The sequence below is a fragment of the Ovis canadensis genome, chromosome 3, assembly GCF_042477335.2.
Source record: "Ovis canadensis isolate MfBH-ARS-UI-01 breed Bighorn chromosome 3, ARS-UI_OviCan_v2, whole genome shotgun sequence".
Lineage (NCBI taxonomy): Eukaryota > Metazoa > Chordata > Mammalia > Artiodactyla > Bovidae > Ovis > Ovis canadensis.
This window is the reverse complement of record NC_091247.1, coordinates 25,902,584-25,913,852: the sequence shown is the minus strand read 5'-3', so window position 1 is coordinate 25,913,852 and position 11,269 is coordinate 25,902,584. Positions and strand designations below refer to the sequence as shown.

Below are 11,269 nucleotides of genomic sequence, written 5' to 3'. Positions count from 1 at the left end.
TGCCTGCATAGTGATTTATTTTATCGAGCCTGGAGTTCCAAAAAAGACTCGTGACTGTAGTCTGCCAGGCTCCTCTGTTCATGGGAAGAATACTGGAATGGGTTGTCATTTCCTTCTCCAAGGATCAAACTGGTATCTCTTGCTTGGTAGGTGGATTCCCACCACCCTCACACACACCCATGCCACCTGGGAAGTCCATGTTGAGGTTTCTTGAAGTATTCACTCATCCACTGAAATGTCCTCTGCTAGTTAATACTGCTCCAGTTCTGTCAATCAAATTGGTGCCTACCCTTTACACAAGACACAGGGTTAGTTGCTTAGTCGTATCTGACGCTTTGTGACCCCATGGACTAGAGCCCACAAGGGTTTTTCCAGGCAAGAATACTAGAGTGGGTTGCCATTTCCTCCTCCAGTGATCTTCCCAACTCAGGGACTGAATCCAGGTCTCCTGCACTGCAGGCAGACTACCTTCTGAGCCACCAGGGAAACTACCCTTCAAAGCCCAGGCAAATCTTTCTGTTTGCTGAAGGAATCTTCCTTCCTCTGAAAGACTCCTATAGTATTGTCTATCTCATTCATTGAACAATTCTGTGCTTGCCAGTACAATTTATTCTTAGGTGTAAATATGCCACATTGCCCTACCTTGCTCTAGATTGTCAATTCCTTGAAAGAAAACAATGGGTTTTACTCCACTTTGTCTCTCCTGGCAGTCCTTGACATTTGATGTGCATAATACTTATTTAATTGACCATGAGTTAATATCATCTCTAGATTGAATGTTCACTACCCAAATGACTTCACTTGGAACCAGGAATCAGTTACAGCAAGACTTGGAACTACATCCAAGGTTAGATATGTCAGGCACCTTGGAGCCTCAACCCATCTCTATCACTGTACTCATTCCCAGTGATGTCAGAAATTGGTTAAGTAAGCAGATCTATAGTTAGGAGAGAAGCTTTGGCTAATGATCCGTGTCTGAGTCATAAGCACATAAGCAGCTGAAGTCATGAGGGTAGAAAATATCTAGAGTGAATAAGAGAGAAAACTGAAGGAACACAAGTATTAATATTGAATAAGCATGAATATTTGCACCTATGAGGAGTTTAAAATGATAGCCAAGGAGGAGGGAGATAAACCAAGAAGCATTGTTGACATAGAAAACAAAATAATAGAAGATTCCGAGGAAAGTTCAATTGTCCTCAATTCTGCAGAAAGGTATATTTAAGACTGTAAGTTGTTTATTAGCTAATATGGAGGTCAATTAGTGACCTCGACAAGAAAATATAATGAACAAGGATAAACTGCTTGATTTCAAGACTTACTATAAATCTACAGTAATCAAGATGGTGGTGTTGGAGTGATGATAGGCAAACAGATCAATGGGAAGAATAGCAACAGACTCACACTTTTCATGGGCCATTGATTTTTCAACAAAGGAGTCAAGGTAATTCAATGAGGGAAAATTTCTTTTCAACAAATTGTGATCTTGCGAGTGGATATCTGTATAGGAAAAAAAGGTCTCTCAGTTGTTATCTCATATGATACACAAAAACCAACTTGAAACAAATCAGACCCAAATGTAAGAGGTAAACACCATTTAACTTATAGGAGAAAACAGGAAAAATAGCTGGGACATTAGGTTAGAGAAATTTATCTTAAATAGGCCAGTAGTAACAAAAATTAATAGACATAAAATTTTAATTATTTTGCTTTCTTAAAGACAGTTACATGAAAGACTCAGGGATATAATATTTGCAAAACACATATCTGACAAAGAGCTTGTATTTAGAAAAAAAGTAACACTTATAACTGAATAACAAGATCACAAACTACCTGATTTAAAATTTGGCAAAAGAACTGAAATTTCACAAGAGAAGACACACAAACACCCAATATGCACGATACTTCTTCAATTATCAGGAAAAGATAAAGTTACAATGAGATCCACCATCCACCAATTAGAATGACTAAAATGACTGACAACATTAAGTTTTTGTGACAATGTAGCATAATTAAAACCCCAATACATCGTTGTTGGGAACACAATGGTTTTTTGGAAGACTGTGGTAGGATCTTAAAAAATTAAACATATGCTGATCAAATGAACCAGCAATCTCATTCTTATTTATCTAAAGTGAAAATATATGTCCACCTAAAGACCTCTTTCTGAATATTCATGGCCAAACTATCCATAATAGCCAAAATGTGAAAACAATTCTATTTCCATCAACTGATGACATAATAAAAAATTAGGTGTATTAATATTATGTCATCCAAAAAATGACATGGCATCCAGTCCCATCATTTCACGGCAAATAGACAGGGAAACAATGGAAACAGTGTGACTATTTTCCTAGGCTCTGAAATCACTGCAGATGGTGACTGCAGCCACAAAACTAAGACACTTGCTCCTTGGAACAAAAGCTATGAAAAACCTAAACAGTGTATTGAAAAGCAGAGACATTACTTTGCCAACAAAGGGTCATATAGTTAAAGCTACGGTTTTTCTAATAGTCATGTATGATGTGAGAGTTGGACTATAAAGAAGACTTGAGTGCTGAAGAATTGATGCTTTTGAACTGTGGTGCTGGAGAAGACTCTTCAGGGTCACTTGAACAGCAAGGAGATCCAACCAGTCAATCCTAAAGGAAATCAACCCTGAATATTCATCAGAAGGACTGATGCTGAAGCTGAAACTCCAGGACTTTGGCAATCTGATGTGAAGAGCCGACTCATTTGAAAAGACTCTGATGCTGGGAAAGACTGAAGGCAGGACAAAAAGGGGACAACAGAGGACAAGTTGGTTGGATGGGATCACTGACTCGATAGACATGAGTTTGGGCAAGCTCTGTGAGTTGTTGATGGACAGGGAAGCCTGATGTGCTATAGTGCATGGGGTCGAACAGCTGGACACAACTAAATGACTGAACTGAATATTCTGTCCTACTACTCTACAATTAAATTATGTCATACTACTCTACACTACAAGATATTAATATATGCAACACATATAAGTCTTAAAAATGTACTAAGTAGAAAGTCAAAGACTATATATTGTATGGTCCTGCTTACAGAAATTCTAAAAAAAGCAAACCATAGTGAGAAAAGCCTATCAGTTGTTGCCTGGGATCAAGGCTTGGGAGAGAGGATTAACTGCAAAGAAACATAGAGAAACTTCGGGGTCATGGATATTTTCCATATTTTGATTGTGGTGTTAAGTTACACAAATGGAAGTAATTACCAAAATTCATCAAACTTACACTTAAAACGAGTGGATTTTATTGTACGTAAATTATACCACAATAAAAAGAAGTCAGTGGAAAAGGAGTTGTTAGGTATATGTCTGAGAACATAAATCTACTGCGCATGGGGTCAGGTAAGCAGTTCAAATCCGAATTAATTACTCCAAAGTAGAACTTCATCCTCATCCCCTTCAATGCATAGTACTGGGGTTTTGTTCAATCTAACCTCGGAACTTAGAGCTGTACATGTATCTATACAGTAATGTCCAATTTATGCCAAAAGCATAAGTCCTTGAAAATTAAAGTTACACTACATGTGCATTTAAAACTGAGATTACTAAAAATATGTGATACTAGTTCAAAACTGGCTAAACTCTAAAATGTGGTAAGTTCACCAAGGAAATAACACTCTTGGTAGCCACCATACTGCCAATTTTTCTAACGTCAGGACTTCAAATTTATTGTTTTCATATGTAAGCTCATGTTATTTATAACTATTCTCAACTATTTAAAGGCATATGGGAAATTTTTAAAAGAGGAAACTTATAGGAAAGTCAAATGAGTTGTTGTTATTGTTGCTGTTGTTTAGTTGCTAAGTCATGTCTGACTCTGTGACCTGAAGGACTGTAGCTTGCCAGGTTCCCCTGTCCATGGGATTCTCCAGGCAAGAATAGTAGAGTGGGTTGTCATTTTTTCCTACAGGGATCTTCCCGACCCAGGGATGAAACCCACTTTCTCCTACGTCTCCTTGCTGGCAGATTCTTTACCACTGAGCCACCTGAGAAGCCCGAGGACGTATCTTTGGACCTTCCGTTCTGTCTCACTAGTCTGTATCTACCTTTATGGCATTCAACACATTCATTCCTGTAGTTTTATGGTAAGTTCTGAAACCAGAATCAGAAGGGCAAGTACTGCCTTGTCATTTCTGTAAAGATTATTTTGCCTATTCTGTGTCTTTTATATTTCCATATATATTTCAGAATTAGTTTATCAGTTTCTATACAGAAATCAGCTGGAACTGGTGGGGATTGCACTGAATCTGCAAATTTGTTTGGGAAGTATTCTCATCTCAACATCAGGACTCCTGATCCATGAACATGGATGTCTTTTCATTTATTTAGATTATCTTGAATTTCTTTCAGTGATATTTTATAGTTTTCAGAGTATATATTAAGTGTTTCTTTTCTTAAATTTATTCCAAAGTATTTTTTTGTTGTTGTAAAAAGAATTTAATTTCATTTAGTATTATTTAGTATTATTGCAGGAGTATAGATATACAACTGATATTTGTATCTTGACCTTGTATCCTGCAACCTGTTGAACTCACTGATCAGTTCTAATAGTTTTTAGTGAATTCCTCAGAATTTCATAAACATGAGGTCTTACCATTGCAAGTAGCAATAAGTTTACTTTTTCCTTTCCAATCTGGTTCCCTTTAGAATTTTTGAGTGGTAGGTAAAGTAATGAATAACTTAATGTTTGGAGGCATTGATGTATTATATGTTGTTGTTTAGTTGCTAAGCTATGCCTGACTCTTGCGACCTCATGCTCCCAGAGCAGCCAGCCAGGTTCCTCTGTCCATGGGATTGTAAAGTAAAAAAAATTAAAAATTAAAAAAATAATAATAATATAAGAATACTGGAGTGGGTTGCCATTTCCTTGGGCTTCCCTGATAACTCAGTTGGTAATCAATCTGCCTGCAATGCAGGAAACCCTGGTTTGATTCCTGGGTGGGGAAGATCCATTGAAAGGACAAGCTACCTACTCCAGCATTTTTGGGCTTCCCTTGTGGCTCAGCTGGTAAAGAATCTGCCTGCAATGCAGGGGACCTGGGTTCGATCCCATTTCCTTCTCCAAGAGGATCTTCCTGACCCAGAAATCAAATCTGTGTTTCTTGCACTGCAGGAGGATTCTTCAACCCTGAGCCACCCAGGAAGCCACAGATTTTTTTTTTTTTTACAAAAAGGGAAAGAAAAAAGTGCTATAAAAAAGAAATCTGGTTCCCATACCACTATTAATTAGTTGCATGATCCCGAGCAAGTTTCTAATCCTCTTCTGGTTATACATCCTATGTTTCAAATCTTTGTCCACTTGGCATACCTGTGAACCTCTGGAGATATGTAAGAAGTAGCTTTCCAAATTTAATCAACTACTACAACCATGAGTTTCACTATATATAAAATTTTGTGAATTTTATTTCACAAAAGAGAATGAGATTACTGAAACTGAAAGAGCAGTTGAAAGTATCTTCACATTGAAAGTAAAATAAATTTAAAAAAAGAGAGTAAATGTAACTCCCAGAAAGGTACAATAGAAGACATGAGAATGCAGGCAATTGTAAAGAGTTATCCTCTGGGGAACAAGTTGTAATATCCAAAAATGCTTTAGAGGCTTGTGGAAGAAATGAGTAAAAACGAACAAAAGGGTGCATTTACTGTTTAGTGCTACGCAAACATTTTGAGGATATAACTAAAGCATAATCAATAAAGATATTTTTTAAAATGGAAAAAGTATGTTATAAAAATATACATTATCTAGAGTTCTCACTACGGAGGATAATGCTTTAAAACCAAAGTTTTAGGGAACATTTTAATTACAGTTTTGATTAAAATGGCAAGGGTCTCATAATATATAGAACCACATTAAATTTTTCTACTACACATTAGTCAGATGCCTTCCTTCTGCTTCTGCTAACAGTACTAGAATACTAAGTCATACCTGAATACTTTAAACTTCAAGTGTTTTGGAACCTTAGTTTTAATCTCTGACTTAAAGGAAGAGGACTATCCAAACAGGTACCAGAGTCATCTTTATCCTTATGGTATTGTAGAAAACTAGGAGGCTCTTTTGGGGCATCTGGGAGACAGGCTTCTTCATTTCTAGCTGGTTTATAAGCCTGGACACACTGCTCAATTTCTTTAATATATGCCTTAGGGTTACTCAATTTGTTGGCATCATTTTTCTTGAGCTGGGTTGGGCTATGCTTCTGAGAACTCTGCTTCACTTTTTGAGTTGTGGATTTAGCTTTCCCAAACTCTGGGACACTTTCTTCATCAGAGGAAAGTCTGTCAAGGCAAACACTCTTCTTCATTACAGTTTTCCGAGCGATTTGAACGCCAGCTTTTCTACTATGATATAAAGCAGCATTTGGTGGCCCAGTTCTAACATTGGAGGTTTTCGTTCCTGGGTTATTGACAGACAAGGGTACAGATGTATTTGATTTATCATTTTCTTGAAATAGTTGGTCTCCTTTTAGAACTTTACAGTTTCTAGATTCATTTTGCAAATGAATTCCTAGAAGATCCTTGGAAAGATATGGTGGACAATGAGAAGTACTATTAGCAACACACTGTTCTTTTACAGTAAGTAGTGAGAAAGTTTTTAGGTCAACATCTGGTTCTACAGTATTCTGAGGATATGATTTTATAAGTATTCGTTCCTTTAAGGGTAAATCCTGAAGATGTAAATCACTAATGCCAGAAAGTAGGTGCTCGTCAGGATTAGTCTTCTGAAGATCCCAACAGGACAGTTTATTAACACTGGTGTTGTGCCGTTCTGATTCACAATACAACTGCTCTGGATTATTTTTTAAACTGTCAGGAATAGCTGTTTCAAGTTCCGATTTTAAACCATGAGTAAATGTGTTCCTGTGGATGGCCGGCGAGTTACTAGAAGAAGTACTAAAAGAAGTACCTTCCCAGTCGATGGTGCTCAAGTGTAGATCAGCAACTGCGGATATATTATGGGATGAGGTACTAGGTTGACTAGATTCTGCAATTACAGACTTACTGATATCTTTAATTTGCTGCACAGCCAAAGATCTTGGAGAAGATATTGACTGTTCTTGTGTAGTCAAACAGATAGCACCTTCAGGTAAGAGCAAGACATTCAATGGTGTGGAAATAGATTCCTCGGGTGATGCAGAATCAGGGGAACTTTCCAAACTTAACTTGGAATTCTGCTTAGGAAAGATTTCCCATGTGGGTTTTAAAGTCATATGTGACTGAACTTTCATCATCGCATCTGATTCTTGCAAACTGTTTCCATTAGACTTAATTTTCATGCCTGAAAAGAAACAAATATATAATACAATTAAAATCTATTTTATTTATTTTTTACACAGGCATCTGTTGGATTTATTGTTACATGTAATAAAGGTAATTTTTGCAAAGTATTTTTTAAAATAGTGAATAATATCTTAAAGGACAGTGGGAAATCTATTTTAAATCTATTTTATTTTCTTTAATGTGGGTAAATAAGAGTTCAGATCAGAAATCTATATGATCAATTTTTGCCTCTTTTGTCTCAGGGCATTCCTGAAAACTGTTTTATACCTAATTATAACAAAATAATTACTAATAAAATATTATAAAATATTTTCTTTCAGAAATAGTATTATTACTGTCATGTTATAAAAATGTTAAAATTTCTTCACTGAGTTCTGGGAAATAAAATATATTTATATTCCTAAATATGTTATACATACTAATTGTTCAATAAATGGTTAGTGTAATTACTATTATTAACACTCAGTTAAGTTAGCAGACTCAGAGCAGAATAGTTTTTTCCAGGTTTTCATATTTTAAAACAAAGTATGTCAAGACAAAGGAGCAAGAGTATAATCCTTACTATTGATTTTACAGAATCAGCAAAATTTGGACAAGGTAGATTCAAATAGGACAATTCCTTTATGTGTGCAGCATAAATAGTTATCAAATGTGATACTTACTTTTTTCTTTCTTCCCTTTATTTTCTGACTTTTGTTTTTGGTAAATAGCAACAATCTCAGGATAAGCTGCTTCAAACAATGACTCTTCTTCTATTGTTTGTAGAGCCAATTCTCCATGTTTATCTTCTGTAGCATAATGTTCTAATGGATTAAAAATATAATAAAACCACCTTAATAACAGATCTGAAATACTCCATTTTCCCAGGTAACTCATTTTACCAGGTCAACTAGGTTATTAACAAATTGTTAACTCATGAATTACAGGCAGACGCTTTAACCTCTGAGCCACCAGGGAAGTCCCTGAAAATCTTACTGTACAACATCTCTATTCTAATAATCTGTTAATACAGAAGTGATCTTTTTCCACCTGGCAAGAGCTAGAAAGAAATTCTATTTAAATTAGAACTTTAAATTTCTCTTGTTTTAGAGATGGTAGGAACAGCTTAGAGAAAGGTTCAGTTCAGTCCAGTCCAGTCGCTCAGTCATGTCCGACTCTTTGCAACCCCATGAATCGCAGCACGCCAGGCCTCCCTGTCCATCACCAACTCCCGGAGTTTACTCAAACTCGTGTCCATCGAGTTGGTGATACCATGCAGCCATCTCATCCTCTGTCGTCCCCTTCTCCTCTGCTCCCAATCCCTCCCAACATCAGAGTCTTTTCCAATGAGTCAACTCTTCGCATGAGGTGGCCAAAGTATTGGAGTTTCAGCATCAGTCCTTCCAAAGAACACCCAGGACTGATCTCCTTTAGAATGGACTGGTTGGATCTCCTTGCAGTGGCCAAGAGGGGCTGTCCCTCACCCAAGGTCAGGGGTGGCGGCCGAGAGGTCAAGAGAAAGGTTAGTCAGTTTTAATTCAGTATAACAAGTGTAAAACTCCAGATAAAGCATGAAAACAGACAACTTCCTAAAACTTTAACATTGGTTTTCTTTAGTAGTAGCTTCTGAAAAGGACAGAACTGAAAGGTCATCAAAACTATTACCATTTTCCAGATTGCGTTTCAAAGATTATCAGTCTCTCAAGGAAATACCCAGGCTTACTTGGACTCACAAGAACTCAATAAACAAAAATGAGAATGCTAATGTGTACATTTACAATGAGATACATAAATAGTACACTAGATTCTTATGTTTATCCTATATGAGGGCAAAACTACATAAGAAATGTAAGTTAATGTGTCCGAAGAAGAAACAACGGAAACAAGTGAACTTAAAGAGTATTTCTTAAAGCAAGCTGGGGTACATTTTCTCCTTAAGGGATAACTCCAATAAGGATAAATGAAAGTGGGCACCTAACCCTGAGTTCTAGACAGAAGAGATGCATGGCCAAACTGGGTTAATGGCATTGTCTTTCCTGAAAATACACTGTAGTAGGTGAAATTGTTTCTATGTGGTTTTCAAAATTCTTTAGCTACTTTTCTACTATTCCCTTGAACAGCTTACGTAATTCTTTATCGTTCATCAACTAGAACTTACTGACAAATCTGTTCTCTCACTCAGTCACATGTAATTATACAATCTAATTTCAAAGCCAAACAGAAATGAATTTGGAATTATTTTCCATTTTAAGTGCTCAGTTCTTCCCCTGCCTTCAGTTTTGGAGCTAATTCAGAGTTCACTGTATTTCTGTCTACAGAAAATAAGAGTCATTTGATACTATAAATTCCCATGAAAACTAAACACAGTAAAGAAAGAAAAGGAAGGAAAGAAAGGAAAGGAAGCACCACAGGTGCTTCATTCTATCAGCAACCTTCATTTCTTGAGAACTGATTATACAGTGAAATCCAATGACCAGACTATTTGTAGTAGTATTTTCTTTAGAGATAGACATCAAAACCATTTCCATATTGTTTTTGTAAACATTAACTACAAAAGGAATATCAATTTAAGACATTTAAAATTTGCTATGAGTTACATATAGTACAGGTACACTGATGTATGTGATTCTTTTTTATATACATACGTATGTTTTACATATGATATCTGCTAAACGTACATGACTAAATGTTACAAATTTTCCTTAAAGTATGTACATACCAGGCTTTTCCCATTCTATTTCAAAACAATGAACTCCATTTCTGATTCGGTTTTTAACGATTCTGAAAAAAAAAAAAAAAAAAAACACCACATCTAATGGGGTCTAATTGCATGAGTTATTTGGAAATCTTCAATTTGTTGATTGAATAACTCAATGCCCGCTAATTTTTACTGTTTTAATAATATTCTAAAGATTCTGTAAGGAACTACTGTATAGTTATTTCTGATTTGCTTATTTAAAAGATAGTGTTTATAATTGTTAGATCTTATCAGATAATCTTCATATGTCTGCAAGTGTCTTGCCAACCAGTGAATAATTTTAATGAAGTCTCGGTTGCCAATTATTTTTACTCAAAGCTTTGAAATATTACTCCATCATTCTGACGTCTACTATTGTCATCAAAGATGTACGCTAATGGATTGTGACTCCTTTGGAACTTATCTTTTTTAATACTTTCCCAAAACTTTTTATTTTGAAAATTTTCAAACATTAAGAAAAGTTTCAAGAATAGTAAAATGAATAATCATATACCCTTCACTGAGAGTCACCAATTCTCAGTTTCAGCCCCTCCACTTACTTTACATTTCTGTTCCCTTTCTGGTCCACTGACACTGAGATAATTACCTAGTTAAGCCTAGCTACAACTTTTTATAGGGGCCTCCCAGGTGGCGCTAGTGGTAAAGAACCCACCTGCCATTGCATGTTAGACATAAGAAACACAGGTCCTTGGGTAGGGAAGATCCCATGGAGGGCACAGTAACCTATTCCAGTATTCGAGAATCCCATGAACAGAGGAGCCTGGCGGGCTAAAGTCCATAGGCTCGCACAGACTCAGAGACAACTGAAGCAACTTAGCACAGCACAACTTTTTATATTTCTTTAACAGTCTATTATTACTACATGTTTGAGGCTGAAAAGTATCAAAGCATCAACTTACTATGTTATCTTGACACTAACCCCTGAACAAGCTTTTAATATTCCAGCAGACCTTTCCTCCATTCTTCTAAAACAAAGAGATATATTGATATATCCTGCTATTAAAGATATTAAGAAGAATACTTTAGATCATAAGATGTTCCCATGAAAACATAGGGAGTTGTCCATACAATTCTTTATATTACCGAATCGGCTGCAGTTGATTAGAGTTCCTTCGACCGAGCTTCCTTTCTGTCATGTCATAGTGGGTCAACAGTGTCAACAATTTCTCACATGCATAGTGATTGGGCCACTCCATTTTTTCAAGAGTAAATCTCTGTAAATG

General features: G+C 36.2%; 1 protein-coding gene across 6 annotated transcripts in view; it reads right to left on the bottom strand.

Annotated features, from left to right (window-relative positions):
* Positions 1-1,404: 1,404 nt before the first annotated feature.
* Positions 1,405-11,269, bottom strand: part of GEN1 (GEN1 Holliday junction 5' flap endonuclease) — a 31,180-nt gene continuing 21,315 nt past the window's right edge. For 4 of the 6 annotated variants that reach the window (XM_069580239.1, XM_069580244.1, XM_069580243.1 and 1 more), the window contains 4 exons: positions 11,130-11,260; positions 10,008-10,069; positions 7,972-8,112; positions 5,408-7,307 (listed from right to left, as the gene is read on the bottom strand). In XM_069580239.1, the coding sequence (XP_069436340.1) occupies positions 5,977-7,307; positions 7,972-8,112; positions 10,008-10,069; positions 11,130-11,260 (1,665 nt within the window). In that variant the 3' untranslated portion in view covers positions 5,408-5,976. Of the gene's footprint in view, positions 1,501-1,680; positions 2,764-5,407; positions 7,308-7,971; positions 8,113-10,007; positions 10,070-11,129; positions 11,261-11,269 lie in introns of those variants that run through there. The other 2 variants (XM_069580241.1, XM_069580240.1) reach the window with 2 other exon arrangements.